Below are 21,681 nucleotides of genomic sequence, written 5' to 3'. Positions count from 1 at the left end.
CCTCATAGATGGGCTCAGACAAGGCCTCGTTGAAGGGTAACACAGGCTCAACTACTGACGAGGGAGAATGAAGAACCTCAGTCAAAATATTAGGTTTGTAGTCAGCAGTAGGAAGAGTAATATTCAATAGACTCGCTGCTTTTTTTATAACAGTGTGATAAGGCACCACATCCTTTGATGGTACATTTGAAACTGATGCCAACTCCCACTCAGGTGACAGTTCAAGCCCACTGGCCTCACACAAATCTTCAAAAGGATCCTCAGAATCCTGAAACTCCCCTTCTTCAGTATCCGAATATTGAAACCGTTCCTCTTCCAGAAGTCTCTGAGCCTTTCTCCGAGACCTTTCCTTCACAGCCGAAGCCAACGGGTTCGGAATCGACTCCGACGGCGTCGGAGCCGGCGTCGAACCCGAAGTCGGACGAGGCTTCTCAGAACGAGGTCGAACAGAATCCTGCCTCGGAGTCGTAGGCATTGGCGTCGATGTGACTGGCGTCGACGGAGTCGGCGTCGAACGCTTCGGCGTCGACGACGACACCGGAGGTGTCGGAAAATGCCAATGCGGTGGTATAGCCGGCATAAAAGGCATGAAGGGCGCAGGGGCGTAAGCCTGGGGAACACCCAAGTTGAATGCCATAGGACCCGTGGGACCAACAGGTGCACCAGACGGGAACATTGCCCTAGAATAGACATCAAACATGGCGTTCAAGAACTGAGATGGATCCTGACCTGGAGCTGGAAACTCAGGATATGGATCTCTGGGTCGTTCTTGAGGAGGCGGAGTCGAAACGACGTCGACCTCTTCAACGAGACCTGGAACCGGGGTCGACGAACCCGCTGGCACCGGAACCTCGACTTCACCAGCCCCCTGCTCCTCACCTTCATCCTCCTGACCAGAAGGATTGGATGGAACTGGAGAATGGACCTGCTCCTGAGATTCGGGTGAACCTGGATGTGAAGCCTCACCAACAGAGACATGTTCCGACTCCGAAACCACCACTTCTTTACTCAGAAGCTTGACCTGGGACTTCGGTCTTGAACTAGAGTCTTTTCCAGAGTGATGACGTGACTCATGGCTCCTCTTCTTGTGCTTCTTCCTCGAAGACTTCGAAGCGTGAGCCGAAGACGACTCCGAGCGTGACCTCGATCGAGACCTCGACCTCGATCGACAAGTTTGAGACTTCGAAGATTTCTTATCTTTCTTATTCTTAAGCTTAGCGACAAGGAGCTTCGCCTCTCTTTCTCTTAGCGCCTTCGAAGTCATCTTCTTGCAGCAAGGACAGTCCTCGACGTCATGATCGGAACTTAAACACCAAACACAGCAATTATGAGGTTCGGTGATAGACATAGTCTTGCCACATTCGCCGCAAGCCTTAAAACCAGTCTTCTTCGACGACATCTCGAAGAATATAAAGTTAAACAGAATAACAGGATAATAGTAACAAAGTTACTGTAAAGCTACAGTACGATCCCTGAAAACCGTTAGCGTCGACGACGCGGAAAAAAGGGAACTGATGTCATCACGCCGGCGTGGGCCAATTATAGGCGTTGGTGACGTCAGCGGAGTCGCGAGCGGAGCCGTGTCTCTGTGACGTCCGCGTCCACGTCGGCGCGAAGCTACAAAAAGAATTTCCGAATGTTGCTGACGCAAGGGGGATATTCACAAGGTGAGGAATCCACACGGCAGATGTATCTATCAGAATCACAACTTAGCAAAATCGCTAAACCCCCACTTGCACGCCCCTTTATGGATTTTTTTGCCGCACTACAATACACATAATAGTTCTCTAACTGGAACACTTCGCTAGCCCACGTCTCCTGGAGGCAAATTATCTTGGGGTCTAGGTATGCTAAGGATTTAAGCTTCTGATTTTCTTTTCCTAGCCCCGCCATATTCAATGAGACAATTGTCCCCAGTAGGCTACCCCCCGCACTATTGGTTTTGTGAAAGTTGTTTTTGCCCCATTAAACCAACTTGCAATCCAACTCCATTTTGATACCTCCTCTGCTCTGTCTATGCTAAGGACCTCTTGGACCTCAGGTGCTGATAACTTAATTTCTCTTACACCTGGTACCCTTCCTACTGTATTTTCCAAGTCCTCAAATTTTTTTGGTATACACTCTCCCTCATGCTCAACGAATCTTCTCCCTTGCCGGTGGCAAGGTACTTCGAGGTTTTTGAGCGGGGCACCAAGCGGTACTGAACTAATAAGGACATCTATTCCTCTTTTCCTAAAGCCGTCCACATTTGCTAAGACGAGTGAAGATACTACCCCTGATGAAAAAATGGCTTTAGTTACATATGGTTTATGCCTCCCATCTAAATGGACTAGTTCGATATCTTTACTAGTAATTAGCTTTAGATCATCTATTTCAGAGATGATTCTTAGGAGGACGCTTCTATTCATGGTTAATAACTCAGCATCGAAGAGAGGGATGAAAACTAAAGCCTTATTCACTTGCCCAGTACTTGTCTCGGGAAGCTTCGTTAAATTAACATCCTGCACACTTCTGAGGAGATCATCATTTAAAATCCCCCCTTTGTTATTATTAACAGTTATAATCCTTCTCCGACTAACACCCCCACTATTACTTAGCTCGGGATTCATTGATGACAAGGCAGGACCAGCAGAATCGTGTGCTTCTCCACTTAATTCAACTCTCCGGAATGTGTCAGGGCTATTAAAATTGTCCTCTTTACTTCCTGTGTTACTATGCATGTTAGGACCCCTTCCTATCCTGCCTTCAGCTACCCCATCATTATCCAGAGTGGTGTTCAGCCTAACAATCGAACTATTCATCTGAAGAACAAGAGCCTGCTCATGATTAAGACTCTTGTTCAGTTTCAGTTGCACCACAGGCGTTGTGTTCTTTTTATCAACAGGAGCTATATAAGAAATTTCATTTGCATTTACGGGTTGGAACCGCAGCTTTCTATGCTTGCGTTTTGGAAACCAGCGATTTTTCCTAGTCTTTTTCCTCCCACAACCATTTTTAGCGGTCCCCTTTCTTACTGGAGAGTCTTCCCCTGCAACTGAACTCTCTAAGATATTAATTATTTCATCTGGTTGTTGAAGTATAGATTTTTTTGGCTTACTCATGTTAAAGATTGGGAAAACTCGCACTGTGTCCAATTCTGGGGAAACTATTACAATTAACTTTTCCCCCAAAGTGTGGACCTTTACGGACTCATTAAAGTTAACTTTAGACAGGCTTGAATTTGTATTTCTTACAGGAGGTGAACTTTCAAAGTCTACCAGCAGTTCTTTTGGCCCCCCTGCCCCAGAGACTTTATCAGCGTTATGTATTGCATTAGGCGTTTCACATGCATTACTAAATGTGGAAGTAGCACATTTCGCGCATACTTGTCTATGTTGTTTAAGATCTAAAACCTCTCCTAGTATGGGTGTGAGGACTTTAAGAATATGATCAAAGTTAGAAGTGCTTTTCTCCATCAGAGACAAAATTGCGGATAGGATTTTTTCCAATTTAAAAAACGTGGTCATTAACCCCTCTGCCCCTGCAGTCTCATTTGCAGATAGTGAATACGGGGGATTCCCTGCCCTGGTATCACATGTCATTGATAATTCTATGCCCGATAAATCATGTAAGTCCGAAGTCAAAGATAGTTTAGTAGGGGTACTACTATACATGATAGGCATATGTGATTGAATTCCTGTTCGAGATGACGATACTTCTTTGTTCGAATGAGACTCTGAATCCAAACCCTGCAAACCCATTTTTTCTAGCTGCTTCACTCGTTCAGCATTCTTCTCTGATGGGATGGCTATGACCGGGAGAGTAAAGTCCTCTATTTTCGCCTGCCCATTTAGTGGGCTCCGTTCTTTCTGCCGTTTTATTTTGGGTGTTAAGTCATTTACTTTTATTAATGAGCAGCCCAGCATATACCTCTGAGACACGTTTACATTGTCTTTTACATTTACCAATAAGGGTAATCAAGTCTGCTAGTGGAGAGTTTGGCATGACTTCCTTTCTTTCGCTGCCCTTACTTCTTAGGCGAACCCACTAGCTCAGGCCTGGATTGGACCATTTCCATCTCCATTTTGGAATTATCATCCTCACCTTCTACTTGCTGCACATCTGTACTTCTTTCTGTTGAAGGCGGTACTACATTGCGATCATTCCCATTTATCTTTAATATAGTCACAACGGGGAAAAGCGCCTCTGGTCTTAGTGCATGTCCTTCCACTCTATTCTCAACTAATATTTCAGAGTCCATTAAATCCTCCCTTAAATTCCCCTCAGTCCCTTCATCTCCATCTTTTGGTCCTGTTCCACACTTGAAGCTCCTTCCCTTTTTAGTAAACATTGACTTTACTGATGGGTAAGACTTCAATAGTGTCAAATGTGCACCGACTCTACGTCGACGGATAGTTTTTAGAGGTTTTAGGGGACTCAAGCTGCTCTTGTCACTCTGATTGGTGGATACTAGAGATTCTGCAGATTTTACTTTTGACTGTGAGCGCAATCGCCTAACAGACATTACCATTGCGTATGCAATGAGACACAACTTAAACTTATAGTTCCCCCAGCTGCAGGTAAAATAAAATTGGAGGGGAATGACAATAATACGTATGAGTGATTGTAAAACACAGTCTTAGGTGAATTTAGGCGAGAAAACTCCACCACAAATACTCCTCGGTGCTCCACAGATATCCCGCGGGAATTCACATACTACTCTGCCCGAGGCCTGGGCGATTCAACAGTGACCCAATCTGAGCCACACGCCGACCCCCGTCTGGCAACTGGGACAGTGGTGGCTATGGTAACCGCAGTAGACTTTGCGGATTGATGACAACATTTGGGCGAAGTTTAGGGCAAAATTTAAGGCAAAAATAGAATTGAATTGGGTGGCAGCTAGACAAGGTACTGCTCACTAAGGCTGAGTGCTTGCTGTGTTAATGCCACCGGACCAAGGGACTGTCCCAAGCCACTACCACCTCTTATAAAAGTGTAAGTACTTCTTGCCCCTCGCGTGTTTGGCACCCTCAGAACATGTCAGGGGGATCAAAGTGGCAGAGCTCTCCTTGTCGCAGTTCGCATTCACTGCCTTGCCTGTGCTGCCGTTGCTCCTCAGGACTTCTATGTCCCCTGTGATGTTCTTATCTCCACTGCGACTCTCCCCTCAGTTAACACCGCTGCACTCCTGAGTCTGGAATAATGGTGGTTTTGCCTCAAATTTGCCTCACAATTGTGGGTTGGATGTGGAGGCACTTGCTCACGCAGCCCTCGTGGCTCTCAGTGATTTCCCTCTGTGGCTACTGCCTACACTGACTCCTTTAGCTGCGTCTACTCCATGCTCTGCTTTATATCTCCAAACGTTATGACCCTCAAAGTATTTTAACATGGGGGGAATTACTTTTCCTTTATGCACCCGGCCTGGGGGGGGGGGGTAATGTAGTTAATCCAGCTCTTCACAGCACCAAGGCGCACACAGCACCACTCCAATCCCCGATCCCTTACACTGATGGCTTCCTTGGTTCCATCATGGCGTGAGAAAAGGTGGGAGAAAGGGTGCAAGAGAGTAGAAAAGCAAGAGGGCAAGGGAGTAGAAATGAGCCGCTACCCCTACCGGCTCTCCTCCACCTTGCCACTCTCTTCACTCTCCTCACTCGATCCGCTCCAGCAATGCCCAAAAAGTCTCATGCTGCACAGCAGTTTTCCGGCTACCGGCTCCAGTACTGGCTCCTGGCAGGCACGACTCCTTACGCCGCCTCCTTACGCGGCCGCTGCGGTCACGGCTCCTCGCTCCCTGCACCGCGCACACTTCAGGTCCTGCGGTTGTGGCTCCACGCACCTCACGCCACACGGTGGCTTCTCCCCTCCCGCGGTCGCAGCACCTTGCACCGCTCCGCACGCTTCAGGTCCTGTGGCTCCTTGCACCGTACACCACACGCAGCACACCATCCTCCGTCAGCAACTGGCGGCTGCTCTGGCTACTGCCGGTTACGTTTCAAAAGACCGCTCACCGCTTGCCGCTCGCTGGCTTCTCTCTCTCTCCCGGCTCTGGCTCTGGCTCTGGATCTGGCTTCCGCTTCCGCAATCACAATGTGGCTTTCCGCCGGGGAAACTGTAGCGGAGATACCTCCTAATTCGAGTTCGCAGAATCAAAGGAAATGAGGTAGAAATGTACCTTTTTTATGTTTCCCACTTCCATTTCTGTCTGAACCCCAATGTCCAGGTCCTCCCTTTGCTGCTACTACTTGACAATGACGCTAATCACCTCAGTTGTCACTGAGATCTAAGGTAAGCTTCTTTGACATGTATCTTACTATGAATAGTGTGGACAATTGCTTTAGCCACGTTCATTTTTACCTTGCTCTTACATGCAGTTTTTTTGTTATGTGTAGTACATTAGTGTTTATTTTACAACTTATCAAGGAAAAATGTACTCACCTGTGTTGATACTTAAAAATAAATTATGAGACAAATTGGCCCTGTACTTGAGGGCCATGTATGAGGATTCAAAGCAAGCGGGACTCTTGCCACTAGACCAGCGTACTGCCATTATATTAACAATTCACAAAGAAGGGAAACCCAAGACCGAATGTTGTTCCTACAGACCGATACCCTATTGAATGCTGAGCCCAAGATCTTGGCTAAGCTCCTTGCTACCCACCTCCTGATGGCGATTGGGACCTTGATCCACCCGGACCAATCTGGTTTCATACCGCACCGAAACACGGAGCTGAACCTGCGTAGAGTTCATGGGATTCTGGGCAGGGCGGTTTCGATAATGGAACCGGCAGTTATAGTCTCCTTAGACGCGGCTATGGCCTTCGACAACATCGAATGGCCATACCTGTGGGCAGTGCTGGAGAAACTTGGATTTGGCCCCAAATACATACAATGGGTGCAGCTATTGTATTCCCAACCTATGGCACAGGTAGTGGTTAATAATAAGAAGTCGCCCGCCTTCGAGCTAGGCAGAAGGACCTGTCAGGACTGCCCCCTGTGCCCATTGCTGATTGCCCTAGCGTTGGAGCCGCTGGCAGCATGGATACGTCAGGACCAGATGGTCAGGGGTATGCGTTGGTCCTCGGACTGGGAAGACAGGATCTCTCTTTACGCAGATTACATCCTTCTATACTTGTCCTCCCCAAGGAGATCGCTGATAGTGGTCTTGGATATTTTCACTATTTTCCGTCGGTACTCCGGTTATTCCATAAACTGGAGCAAATCCCTCCTTTTCGTGGTGGGGGTGAGCCCCCGATTACACCACGTGGGTGCCCACTGCAAACTTGTACAGAGGGGTTCACGCATGTGGGTATCTATCTTTCTCTAGACCCCTCTCTTCGTTATTCCCGCAAGCTCCAGCCCCCTCTGCTTCAGCTGCGCAAAGACATCGCCAGGCGGAAGTCACTCCCTCTCTCCCTGCTGGTTAAGGCCGCCCTTTTTAAAATGATGTCCCTACTCCGATTCCTATACGCCCTTCAGAACTCAATGGACCCGATACCTACGTCCTATTTCCGAGAGATCGAGAGTCTTCAACGAGACCTCCTGTGGAACGGTAAACCCCGATCGCTCTCAGAAAACTTTCCCTAAATTGGTATGATGGAGGCATTAGCCTTCCTGACATACAACTGTATTATTGGGCGGCTCACCTGTCCTCCATCAACCATTGCACTTATGCCTAGCCTTGTGATCCGGGATATAACATGGATAGGTGGCTCCTTTCTGGAGGGACCTTTGGTAGAGCCCAATATTCTAGGCCCCAACCCTATCCACTTACGGGCCCCACTAAGCATGCAGTACATGTCTGGCATGCAGCCACCAATCGTCTAGGATGGAGACAAAAACTGACGCTTGCAACACCATTATGGGACTCTGAGCAATTGGTTGACCTGTGGAAGAGCAAGGGATTCGACAAATGGGATCTCATAAGTATCGTAAATATTGGGGACAAATCAGATATTACGTTTTTAGCAGTGGTGCAGCAGCAGTATAACTTTGCCAAATCAGAGCGCTTCGATATAAGCAGGTTCGACATGCACTTCGCATGCACTTACAACCCGGGACTATGCTGCCAGAATCTTTCCCACTGGAGGATAGGATGCTGGATGGCCATCTCCCAGACAGCACAATTTTCCTGATATATAAAAAACTGCTAAATAACATCTCGGATCCTCTCCAGGCTCTGCGAGAAAAATGGACCAGGGACGGCATTGAAATGGATGATGAGGAGTGGCAGGAGGCGGTCTCCTCTCCCAGAGTTGTATCAATATCAGCTCGTCTCCTAGTGCAATTAAAAATCCTTCACCGTACTTACGCAACAGGGTCTCAACTGGTACGAATGGGAAGGGTGGAAGAGGGCGCTTGCAAGCGGGGCTGTGGCCAGCTGGGTACCTTTCTTCACATAATTTGGAAATGTACTCTTATCCAACCCTACTGGAGGGAAATTAATGACACTATCAATACGGTTATGTCTGTGTAACTCCGGGTGGAGGCCTGGAGGTGTCTCCTAAAACATATGGGATCCAACTGACCTGAAGCAGTGGGTAATGTTGGGACTGATGCTACCCAAGAGGAATATTGCCCAGTGGTGGGGGGCGGCGGGTCCGCCCACGGCACAGGAATGGGAGAAGGATATGGACAGGGCAATGTTTCGAAGAAAGACGGTATATGTGTCCTGTGGATGTCCCAAAAAATGGTCTCGAATGTGGGGATTGTGGAACTCCTATTGTGGAGACATTTTTCAGCCCCCCCACCCCTCTGTAGGATGGTCCCTCGTCACCCTAGACCTTCCACCATACATGCCTGTCTATTGTAATATTACCTACTGTACCACTGATGCCTATTGTATTGCTCCTTGTGTATTGTTATGCTTTTGCTGATGTTTGTTTTTCTTAATAAAAAATGTTTTACAAACAAAAAAATATATATATGTTATTGTGGTTGTGGGTGTTGTGCTTGTGGTGCCTGTGGGTGTGCATTTGATATTGTGTGGGTGTTGTTTGTGTGCAATGCAATATGTAAAAAAAGGGGCATTACACGTTACCCACATATATTTTATAAGCAAATACAACATATATGTGTAACTTTGGCCAAGTCTCTCGTAACTAGATATCGCAGTTGGCATTTGACCTTTTAGGTGTTATCTTTCACTTTTTAACATTTAAATATTCATAACTCTGGTTCTACTGGTTGCATTTTTATTGTTATAGTCTCAAATAATTTATTAATTTCACTCTATATTTCTACAATTAGTGTGGGAATTTTCTTGTGCTCTTTTTTCATTTTAATACTGTTCAATACTGTTCAAGTGCTGCTTAAATACTCCATTGCCTCTAAGTTAAGCCTGACTGCTTTTGTGCCAAGACACCATAGGATTAAGCACAGGTTAATTAAGTGACTTATTGTGGTTTACCCTGACAAGGATTGCAGCTGTTGCCTAAGAATGACTCACACCTCCTCTAAAACAACAGCCCAATTGCTCACAAATGTCTATTCTCTGGTAGTTGTACGTTTGCTGCAGCCATTATTGACCTGCAGGTTAAGAAGGGCATTTCAGAAAGAGACTTTTAATTCTCCTCTGATATGATTCCTTCCAGAAACTACATTCTCATTTTTGTGATCAGAATAGATTGTTTGTATATTACTTATGTTGGACATAACTGAGGGTCCATCTTGATAGCTAACAGATCCCTGGTAACAAAAACATTCATTCAGTCAGACACATAGCATCACCTCTCACATCCCTGCTCCAGAGTCAACACACACCATGTAGTGTATAAAAATCACCACATATGTGTAACTATATAAGGTGTAGTGAGGCTCTTTTGGCCCTCTTTGGTTCTCCATTTTAGTTTTATATTTTACATGTTTTAGCAGACTTCTTTTAGCTGTATTATTTTTACATACAGTGCTTCCATGATTGTAGGAAGGTAGGATCTTTCCAGCATGGTTACCCCCACTTTTTGTCTGGTGTCAGTATGGTTTTGACTTTGTTTGCTGGGTTCCTGCTAAATAGGTCTCTAGCATCTGTGCTCTCTACCTAAATTGGCTCCGGTACGTACTTTGGTACCTTCCCAATTGGCTACTTGTGTACCCTTATAAGTCCCTAGTAAGATACCCAGGGCATAGCTACACCAAGGGTATTCCATGGGCTGCAGCATGTATTGTGCCACCCATGGGTGGCACAATACATGCCACTGTGACAACAGGCCTGCCATTAAAGCCAGTGTGAGTTGGTGTTTGCAGCCCTCATGACAGATATACGGTCCTTGTATCTGAGGCCACTGCACTTAAAACCTATAAGTCACCCCTTTGGCAGGCTCTTCAGTCCTGAGAGCAGGGTGCTTAGTTACACGTGTGAGGGTGGCCCTGTAGGAGCAGGACAACCCTACAAACCCCAGAGTAGATTCTCCGGACTTTGTAATTACGGTCAGCCATTTTAAGGTATATAATGGACACCAGTCGTTACAAGATGTCTAACTATATAATGTCTGCACCAACTCTGGTCATGTTTAGTATCGAACATGTTGGAATCATTCCCCCACACCGATGGCGGTAGCTGAAGAATGATGTCAAGTACAGGGGTTCTCCCTAGGGGAGACAGCCTTTCAGGGTCTGCCAGCAGGTTAGTGCTGCTGCAGATCACAACACAATTCTGCTATCCTGTTGCTGAGCTGAGCTCGAGCAGGGGAAGATAGAACAATAGGTTTACTGTCACAGTGAGGTGTTATCACCTTCCAGACAGGACTTAGTGTATTAGGCTGGGGTGCTGGTACTTTCCAGCGCCACCAGACTGCTTCGAAGGGCACATTTGGTGCCCTCCTTGCACACTCCGGCTTGAGCCAGTTTAGGAACCCATGGTTTCTGCTCTGGCACGAAACTGGACAAATGATAGGGGACTATCCTCCTATGATGGGGCCTCCTCGGAGGAAAGCCCTTTGTGCCCCGGGGACACCGGACGCCTCCCACTCAAGCCGTCGCTAGACAAGTCAGCGGGGTAGAGACCCGCTAAGTCTTTAGACCCGGAAGAGGGAGCAGAGAGGAGGCCGGAGTTGAAGGAGGAGAAACCGGGAGAGGAAAGTGAGGAGGAGACGAACAACGGGGAGGAGAAAAATGAGGAGGACAATGGAGCAGAGCATCAGAGAGTGGAAGGAGGAGCGACCGAAGGAACAAGGATGAAGCAGAGAAGTACAGAGGACCTGCAGAAGAGGACAGGAGCCTCGAGAACAGTGGAGGAGTGTCCCAGGAGGAAGGCTCTAAGGACGGGGCAGCAGCGACCCTGTCAACCATCTCACGGCTTCAGGCAAGTGCTGAGGGGGGCTGGACATTGGCTAGGAGGCTGGTGGTGGTCCCAGGGGATTCCCACAGGGCTGGAAGGCAGGAGAAGGGAGGGAGCGGTGGTCTTCACCCTTCCCATTCACTTCCTGAATGCACTATTGAAAACCTGCAGGGTAGATATCAGCACGAAGGCCCCATCAAGTTGAAGAAAGAGCAGCACGTCACAACACTGTAAATAGGAGCACAAGGAAAACACCACAAGGGAAGAGAACCCCTCTTTCTGAATCAGCACTCCTCGAATGGTGTGAGAGAAACACCAAAGACCCTCACTGGCTAAAAGGTAGGGGCAGGGGACCCTATGAAGGGAGGGATAATCCACAGGTAGGAAGGGTAGGGATCAGGTCACTGACTACCTATCCTTGCTCTTTTTCCCGAGGGGACATGTGACGTACAAAGAACTCGAAGCAGACCCCAGCCTGGGACCAGGCAAACTCGCCAAAAGAGAAGAACAACACGGGGACAATCACGAGATTGTAGTGCATGGACCGCACCCGGCCCCACAGATACAAAAAAACCTTTTCACATACACTGCTGGTGGTGTGTGGTATTTGGGCCGGTGACACTTCCCCTCTGTCCAGCCCCTCTTCAGAGAGGACCTGAGTCATTCCAACCCTTTTCCTAGGGTACCTGAGGGCTCCCCTGTGGGTGGGTCCTTGGATTTGTCGTGGAACAAGACTCACCTCTGAAACCACTACACTCTTGGAACCCTGCTGCTCCTGGTCTTGCTGTTCTTCAAGTCTTCTGCATCGTCTGTGCTTCATCCAGGTTCTCCAGAAGGCATGTGGACATCAAGGACACAAAAAGCAATCTCCGTTGGAGTGAAGGAGTTACTCCCTTGCATCTGCAGGCACCACAACTAAGCTGACCGGTATCCTGCTCCTGTCATCCTATCGACTTCCAGAGGCCCAGCAACACAGATTGTGGTTCTGCAGCTCCCCAGAGGCCTGACCTGTCTTGTCTGCAATTATGAGGACAGTATCCCTAGTCGGAGCCACTTGGACCAACCCCTGTGCACAGCATCGACTTGATGTTGCCAAGGCTTGTTGGCTCTGCACTCCAGAGATCTGCGGCCTACAAGAAGCTCGAACCTCCAGCACCTCATCCCTCGAAGATCAGCATCCTCACTGAATCTTCTGCACTGTGGGCCTCCATCTTTGGTGAGCTGCTTAGGTCCTCTTGCGACTACTGAGCCTTTGGCCTGTGGGTACTCTCGAGGGTCTTCCTTTGTTTCAGTGGGCTCCACTGCTAGCTCGGAGCCTGCTCTGACTCTCCTGCACTTGGTGAGTCCTTAGACCTTGCTGGTCCCAACGTTTGCATCTTTTTGTATTCCACGCCATTTGCGACAATTAAGGCTTGATGGAGCTTCCACAGGACGCCGACCACTTAAGACGCCGACATCCCACGTGGGAGAGCTTGTGCATGGCTCCTGGTCTATCTCAGCGTCACCTGGTACTTACAGCTGCAGTGACGAGATTACCGTCTTCACTCCTGAACCTCTCAACATGGATGGTCATTGTGCTTCCATGCCTCCTGGCCACCTCTGAGTGGCATAGACTCTGTCCCTCTGCTTGCAGGTTCTCCTCTTCAAGAATCCACCCTTTGATTCCACTGGACTACTTCATAGGCTTCTCCAGAGGCATCTTCTTCGAAGTCTTCCATTGTCGTCTACGGCAGGTTCCAGCATCCCTTCACCGCTATGCTCCCACCTTCCCTGGTGCAGGTAATCTAGTTCCTGGGGCATCCACAGGTGGGGTGGCTCTCCAACCTTTCGCCCTCCAAAGGGTTTCTTCTGATCTCCCATCCTACAGAAAGGGATTGCCAATCGTACATCAGACCAAGTCATCTAGGTTTGGGGTTTCAGGCTAACCTAACAGATCGGGCAGAGGGTACATCCACCATGCCCTCAGAGTAGGGATAGTGCCTGGTAGGGCTTTACATAGGAATCAGACTGCCATGGTTGCACTGTTTATTCTTTTCACAATGTTCATAATGCTTGATACTTTGCTTTGTTTTATCTGCTTAATAATCACAGCTCATTCTTTCTATGCAAGAATATGATTGTTTCAATAAATGTATTGAAAACGTCCTTCATATCTATTTTATGTTTACCAAGGGATTGCATGAATAGACAACAAAAGGGTTAAGTTATGTTTTCACGATTCCCTTGGAGATCAGAGTGTCCTTTTCAAGGTTGTCAAAATCACTTGCTACCCCAGGAAAGTTACAGGTTCAGGTGAGGCACTGTGAGCTAGCTAGGAGTTGGGCCAATAGTTTCTGGCGGTGTAGATGGACTCAGTCCCTATATTCTTAAGTCCTATTGTCCTAATATGCAGTCCTACTTTTTTATTGGGAACCGTATAACACATGTTTGTTGGAACCATATAACACAGGTTTGTGTTTATAAGTTATGTCTGGTTTTTTTTTTCCTCATTTTTGCCACGCTTATAACAAGGAAGCAGTGTGGGCTTAAACCACTTGCATGTCTGCATCGGCATTTGGCCTTAAAAAGACTCTCCAATGACACCTCCCTACTCTCGAACTTGCAGCTCAAATGGTTCTGTGGAGGATGCCATCATGCAGGTGTTGCTTAGTTCCTCTCAGTGTTACTACGCTCCAGAGCGCATCGCACACAGAATTCAAACATCATGCAGCTCCCTTCGTTACCATCACAGTGACCCAGCTAACAAGGACTAGATAAACAATTAATTAAATGTTTCTTTCATTGCCTGGAACCGAGATGAGATGCCACCAGAGTCCCCGTATCATTGTGGATGTGTCTCAAGTACAGAGTATGACTCCCACAGCCAACTAGTGCATCAAACGTTATAAAACGTACTGACTAATGGGTTTTCCATACATGCTAGAACTCTCACCGTTTCTTGCTGTTAAATTCCAAAAAAGTAACCTTCAGTTTCATAGTGTCCAATGAATGAGTGAAAAGTAAATATTTCTAAAGGAAAGAAAGGCTACCACATTTGTCTCTGCTCAGAGTAGATAAAGTTCTAAATCAGGCCACACTCAACGATTGGATTGAGACCTGTGATATGTGTGGCCAATTTGCACACCTATTTTTGTCCTTTACAGTATTGCACTTCGGCTGCATGTTGGAATTCTTTCATACTATTTTCATGTTTTTGATGAATGTCCAACCAAAGTTATTCTCAGTACCTACATTCTCTAACAAAAACAACAAAAAAAGCTGTGCCCATACTAACTGATCCAGAGGTATTTATTCCAGTGGTAATTTCAATACACCTTAGACCACAAAGAGAGGTGATTAAATAAATGGCAAATTCACTGTTACAATTTGCATGGGACACTTTGCTCGTACATGGTGTTGAATTCTAATCTACTGATTTGGTGGTGCTAATGAATTTTCAAGCCACAAAATAGCACCTGGCTAATGTTTTTTAACTGCTGGAAGTGACTATTATGTACTTTGTGTATTCAGATGCAAAAACCACAGTTGATGGACAGAATGCAGAACAATGTCATACATTCACCCCAGTACAGAGATCTGGGCCTACATCCATCGTTTATTCAGAGCATTATTTGGCCAAGGTCTAGAGTATACCACACAGTGCCTCAAGCTCCTGCCTCCTTTAACGGCAAGTCAGTGATTACTAATATTTGTGTCATTCACACAAAGGATTCTAGTGTTCATTTATACTTTTGTTTAGATGGTTAGTCTTAGGATAGTAGGTTGGGTCAGATTCCTCCTTAGAGTGTAACTTGAGCAGAGCCACTCCGTGATCCTTCCAGCTCATTTCCGCACATTTCTCGATATTCCTTCTCATAGATTATTTGTCAAGCCTTTAGAATCTTGCTCAGAAATTATTAGGCCTGGGCGGTAAATTCCGTTCCGCTCGCGGAATTTGGGTAATTTTGCGTTTTGCAGAGAACGTGAAATTGCCCAAAATTCTGCGTTCCGCAACTTCGCAAACATTTTTGCTTGTTAGCATTCTTAAAATGCGTGTTTGCGAGATATTTCCCCCGAGCACGCAAACAGCGATTGTGAACAGGAAAAAAGCATCGCAAACAAGCAATTTCTGCGTGTTCGCTGACATTTTTTACCGTTTCGCGGAAATTTGCGTAACACGATTACGCAAATTCCACCCACCCCTAGAAATAATCCTGCCTCAAGTTCTCAATTTGGGCCATAATTCAAAAGTTTACGTTTCAGAGTTGGAGTGGAATCTGCATACCTTTTTTCTTATTCAAAGTACAACATGACAAAATGCACAGCAAAGAAAAATTCCTCTGTCATTGCGGAGAGACAGTACACGCTCTGCTCCAGCAACATGTTGTTTGGGGCACCATTAAAACAGAAGTGCAATAAGAATGGGAGACAGGAAAGGTATGAAAAATGTAATGGCTCATACAGCTGCTAATGAAACAAGGCGCTGATCCTAAGACCCTGAAAAAGTACCGCCCTACTTCCATGTCAAACACAAATTCTGGAAGCACATATTGCCCTCAGAACTGTGCAGCCACCTGACAGGCTCTCATTTTTTATATTCACTACAGGCTGGGTTTCATCCGGGGAACAGTACTAAGTCAATGACGTTATCAGCTACTGATGGCCTCAAACTGTACAGGGATAGCGGCCAGGTTACCATTATAGTCATCCTCGACCTGTCGTCCACCTTTGACACGGTTGAGCATGCACTTTTGGTCACCCGGATGGAGCTGGCAGGGATTATGGGTTTAGGGGTAGATGGCCTTGAATTGGCAGACCTACTTTATATTGGATAGAAAGCAAGCAGTCTGGCAGAGCCCATTCACCTCACCGATGCCAAAACTAAAGTAGAGTTCTCAAGGATTCATCCCAGTCACCACCACGCATGTGTAATGTGTATATCAGGCATCTCATAAAGGAGTTATCTGCAAAAGGCTGAAGCTTATACCACTATGTGGATAAGTCCTGTTCTGTATGAATAGTCCAACAGCCAACCAACAAGTATTCCAAAATATTATGAAATTAATTTGGAATAGGATGGGCTGCAACCAATTAAAACTCAAAGCTGACAAAACAGAGAGAGAGATTATAAACAATCCTATCGACCTCTCGACAAGCAACTACTGTCTTCCAGAATTAGACAACTCTCCACCACCTACAATGTCAGGAATGAGCCTAGGGATAATGGTAGATAGTCATTTTACAATGGGGGCCCAGGTGGGAGCAGTGACTGCAAATTTCAGTCTCCGGTTAGAAACTATTAGGAAGTCGGCACCTCTCTAGTCATTGGAGTCCCTACAGCCAACACTACGAATTGGATACAAATTATCCAAAATGACGCAGCCTGATAAAATTACAAACATCCAAGGAGAGCCCACTCAACACCTTTCCTAAGGAAACTTCATTGGCTACTGGTTAAATAGAGTGCTGTGAAGATTTGGCTGCATTAGGTTTAAATCCCTCAATATCCAGTCTCTGCAGTTTCAGAATAAGAAAATTAAGAAATACGCACAAGGTCGTGGCCTGAGATCTGCTGGTTTAAATTATCTCAGGCCTATATACCGCCGGAAAAGGCTGGGAGGCCTAAGCGTCTCTGTGCTTGCGCCCATGCTAGGGAACTCTCTTCCAGCACAGTTGCGACTAGAACAGAGTTTTACGATTCAAAAATAATTTAAAAGCTTGGCTTTTTAGACAAGCATATGGCGGAATCTAGACAGAGAGTCACTCGTTACCATTTAACTGTACAGCGCCAAGAAACCTTGGATGCATGTGCAATAAAACTAAGATACCATAACATTACAGCATAATAGAATCAGGTTAAATGTTTCTTTTAAAAAAAGACAAAAAGCAAACAAAGGCAGAGGAGTAGAAACAACTTCATTGAATACTGATATTTGCCATTGAGGCTGCATTTTCAGGAAAGGCTAGGGCTGTTTTGCCTGGGTTTCCATGTTGTTAGTGCCACTGTCATTAAAATTATGCATCAATTACATTACATTTTTATTATTGTTTTCTAGATTTTCTTTGGGCTGTTTGTGAAAACAAAGTGAATATAAAACAATATTTAATTGTACATGGTTCAGCAAAAGAAAGCTACACACATTAACTGACAATTCATAAAACATGAATCAGTAAAACTATTACAGAAATATTTAAAAAAGAAACTAGCTAAGAGAGGCTACTGAGTTGGACATTTCAATATTAAGAGTGGTATAATGTTTGTTTTTGATTGCAACAATACAACAACAACACTTTCTGTTAAGCGATGATAGTCACACACAGCAAGAGGGGCCATTATTGTTCATCCAAATTTACAACTCCAGTGGATTATCGTCCAATTTCAGGGCAAGTGTAAGCAATATCTAGTCTCATTCTGGCACCCTCTGTGTTCTCCATGCTCTTAACCTTAACCTCTACTTACAATTTTCTCGCATGTGTCAATTATTAAGTTCGGACTTCCATTTTCAAAAACGAGGAATATGGGCTAACACTGGGCAAGTTGTTAGCATACACAACCCAAAAACAAGGCCCATATTAATCTTTTGTATGCTTTATTCTAATAGATTCAACTGTTCCAGGGGCAATCTTGATTTGTGACAATTATAACAAACTATGAAAATCTCATGATAGATCAAATGATGTTATCAACACTTAAAGATAGCTTTCCTGCACTGGTTCCTTAAATAGATTAACAGGAAGTCAATCCTCGATAAACATTGGTAACATGCACGTTAATATAGACATTTCTTTAGCCCACATTAGGCTTTTTCCCTAAAGCATTAGGGCAGGTTTTCTCTCACGCGAGGCTCCATAAACATTTTAATGGACAAGTTGCTTACCTTCGGTAACGCCTTCACTGTTAGAGACATAATCTAGCCGCAGATTCCTCACCTTGGAATATCCCAGGTGTCAGGCTGGATCTGGAAGACTTTTGCTTGAGAAATACTCTTGTAATACCCTTGCGTGCCAGTAGTGGCGTCAGTTGGTTTTGCGTGGCATTATTCACGCCTGAAGTGACATCTGCGTCAACTATATATGGGCCATCTCGGCCTGCTGACGTCAGTTACTTTTCACGACTTTCCACACCAGGAGTACAGAGCCATGAAGTGCACTGATGGTGGTGTGTTTATAACAACTATGGGTGTGAAAGTGATCAGCCCTGACACTAAAAACCTGTCCTCAGTGCGGGGAGGATGGGTGGGTTGGTAAGGAATTCATGCAGAAAGAAAAGAACTGACAGCGTATTGAGGTAGCATCTATATAGGTGAAGTGGACGTCACTTTAAGCAAGGATAATGCCACGCTAGATTCCCTACCAATCCACCCAGCCACCCCACACTGTGGACCCAAGTTTCCAAAAATCACACTAGTCACTAAAAAATATTTAGTCAAAATAAAATAAAATAGGAACAACTTTGAAAGTACAGTCATGAGCTCGAAACCAAAAATATTACATTTCAGATTTGGTTCAGGTCATGAGATGTGAACATAAATGTCTACACCCTTACCGTGTTTTTGGCCTGGGTCATCATCTCATGGGACAAGTGAAGCAGACACAAAACTGTGCTCTTTGTGACACCTTTCCCCATATAGGATTGTGCATTTCCTCCCCATTCAACATAAAAAGAAGATATGACCTGCAAAGAGAGAAACAATTTCATGCTCTACTTGCCTGAGCGATCTTCAGAAATAAGTCCAAGGGCAAGAGAGATAGAATTAAAAATACAATGTTACTCCCTAATAGTTTTCTTCTTGTGGGAGCTTACCATCTCTGCGAAGACAGCCATTTTGAGTTTATACGGCGCAAGAGGACAACTATTGGTAAAGAAGGAAGAGATCAGGAGATCTGTGACCATTCGAGCTGAGGTAATGCTATAGCTGCTTTTGTTCTAGACTCTAGTTATTCAGAAAGCACCAGGCTTAACTTACAATGACGCTACTAGTCTTTAAGGTGCTACAGTCCGAGAAAAAGGGACTACTTGTATCTATAGCTGCATGCTGTTCCTACACAACCATATTACCTTAAAATTCCCCAATATAAAGTCAGAAGAATTTCTCCTTGCAAAATACATTTTCAGACCTTTTAAATGTACATACTTTTCACACAAAAAAAGAAAGAAAAAAGAAAACAAGCACTGGCTACGCAAATGGGTCTCTGTAGCGAAACTACTGACATTGACAATGCTTAGTTTAATTTGCTTAGAGAGTAGCTGCGAACCTGTGAGCATCTGTGGTGGCCATCTTGGAATGGGTTTTAAAACATAACAAAATACACTGAAAGATATGGCTATAGCCACTGATCTCTGTATATTCACAATTCAATGTATTTTGAATAGTATAAAAAATATGCTGCTCAAAGATGGTGGCAGGGGATGTCTGTCATTTGAGGTTATCTTTGAAAACATTGTGGTCTATTTTAATAGACTCTATTCAAAGATGGCTAAGAATAAATCCATGACAACCTTTTTTTAATGGGATTTGTTAAAATAAATTCATTCATAAATGCCTGCTGGAAATTCTCACAAACAAGAAGCCTTCTTGAAATGAACAAACAAAACCACTAACATTTGCTTGCTGGCAACAGCAAGGCAAAGATCAGCGATGGTTTTTGGGGCCAGTGGCACTGGGTGAAAGGCAGGATTATGGTGGTCAGAAAAAAGAAGAGGGGTATGGGGTGAAGAGAGGGGTAGGGGTCTTGAAGGGGGCTTAAAAAATAATATTAAAACATATCCGTTATTTTTCTAAATTAGTCTCAGAATTTTCTTGAGTGTATGTCTCATTTATTGACTCTGTATATACAACAAATGCATAACACTACCCTTTCATAAGCCTAAACTGCTCACCCACACTACCAGAAATAGAGCACTTGGAATTTTTAATTTAAGCCCTATCAACCGATAAGGGTCGACTGTACTTTTTGAATGGTGTGCCCTTACATTGGCACTACCACATAAAAAAACAGTTTCCTACTCTGCAAGACATCTGGCAAATTTGGCAACCTGTAGGAGGGCATCCTACAGCTTGCCAAATCTGGTGCAGATATGTAAGTCGGTTCCATAGTTATAAGGGGGTTTCACTCACCTTTATATTGAATTTTCCACAGGAGTTTTTTCTCCACCTGTAACTCTAAAACTGCTGAACAGATGGTCACTAAATTCTTATCTTATGGCACAGCACCTTATTGAGTCATTCAGTACCTTTTTCTGTGTAGTAAGGTAAAACACGTTCTTCCATTTTGGAAATACAACGCAAATGTGAGCAAACAGCGGGCATGTCAAGTGTTGTGCATTTTTCAAATCGGTGCTGATGCCTGTTTAGGCATACATGCAAAAACAAATTCTGGGAAGGAAACACAAGAGACCTAATGCTGCTTTATTCATAGGTGGTTGGATTAAACTGCCCACTTACGGATCCCTACCCTTAGCCTAGTTTGAATGGCCAGTGAGAAATTAAAAAAGAAAAGAAACCTGGTCCAGGAAACTAACCACATTTTCCTGCCACACCAAGGGCAAAGGGAGTTAATGAATTCACTTACAAGCATTGCTTAAGGGCAAGGGAAGAGGATAGCGCCTCAGTCCTCCCACCTAAACCAAGGGAAGAAGAGTAATGCAAAATTATACCAGGGCCTGAGGTATTCCCCTCCTCGCCACACACACTGCCAAAATGTGTGGGAGCAGTAAACCTTAAACACCTTATCTTGTCCAAAGGAGAGGAGCGGAAATGCCCCATAACCCATAACAGTGCCTTAGGGCTGCTTTCCACGACTCCCTCTCACATTACCCAAGTGTGACGGGGCTTCCAAATTAAGAACAGGGCACAGGAGTGTTAGTAGACAAATTATGAAACCCTACAATATTCTCTGGTGGAGTGTCCACTGAGGTGAGTGACTGAGATGATTGTGTAGAGATGAGGTAAGTCATCCCATTCGGTCTGGGCGTCAAGGAGCTCTCCTTCATCTTGCTCATCATCAGAGGTATCTGGATTATGGAGTAGGGCTGTCTGTGGTGTAAACCTTACTGGCATAGGCAATGACAAAGGTCTTTGTACTGGAGTGGATGGTAGAGCAATGGGTGATCTGGCAGGCGTGGATCCCTGTGGAACAACAGCTCTAGAAGGTGACAACCGCTTTCTATAATCTGCAATCATGAATTGCAAATCAAAAACTAATGATGTTTTTCATATCCCTCATCATAGCCCTCCTCCACTTCCTGGCATTTAACATGCAACTTGGAGGGACTGCGCACAACTGCAAAGGGCCCATCATCATCTGATTCTTTTTCTTCCAAGAGATGAGCTGGTATCAGGGGTGTCACCTAGCTTGGAGAGGTGAGTTTTGGTGTTCGCAACCTTGTTTTCTGTGTAGAGAGGTGTGGCTCGCTGGTTAGAGGCGGCAGACCTGGAAGCAAAGGA

The 21,681-nt window shown here is 45.3% G+C and overlaps 1 protein-coding gene across 1 annotated transcript in view; it reads right to left on the bottom strand.

Moving 5' to 3' along the window:
* The window catches only part of RTTN (rotatin), a 1,129,552-nt gene that overhangs the window by 459,606 nt on the left and 648,265 nt on the right, over positions 1-21,681 (bottom strand). Inside the window, exon 30 of the mRNA XM_086965450.1 lies at positions 18,780-18,908. Within this exon, the coding sequence (XP_086821576.1) occupies positions 18,780-18,908 (129 nt within the window). The remainder of the gene's footprint in view (positions 1-18,779; positions 18,909-21,681) is intronic.

Source organism: Lissotriton vulgaris, chromosome 4_1 (genome assembly GCF_964263255.1).
Source record: "Lissotriton vulgaris chromosome 4_1, aLisVul1.2, whole genome shotgun sequence".
Classification (NCBI taxonomy): domain Eukaryota; kingdom Metazoa; phylum Chordata; class Amphibia; order Caudata; family Salamandridae; genus Lissotriton; species Lissotriton vulgaris.
The sequence above is the reverse complement of the archived record's forward strand: the minus strand, read 5'-3'. Positions and strand labels throughout refer to the sequence as shown.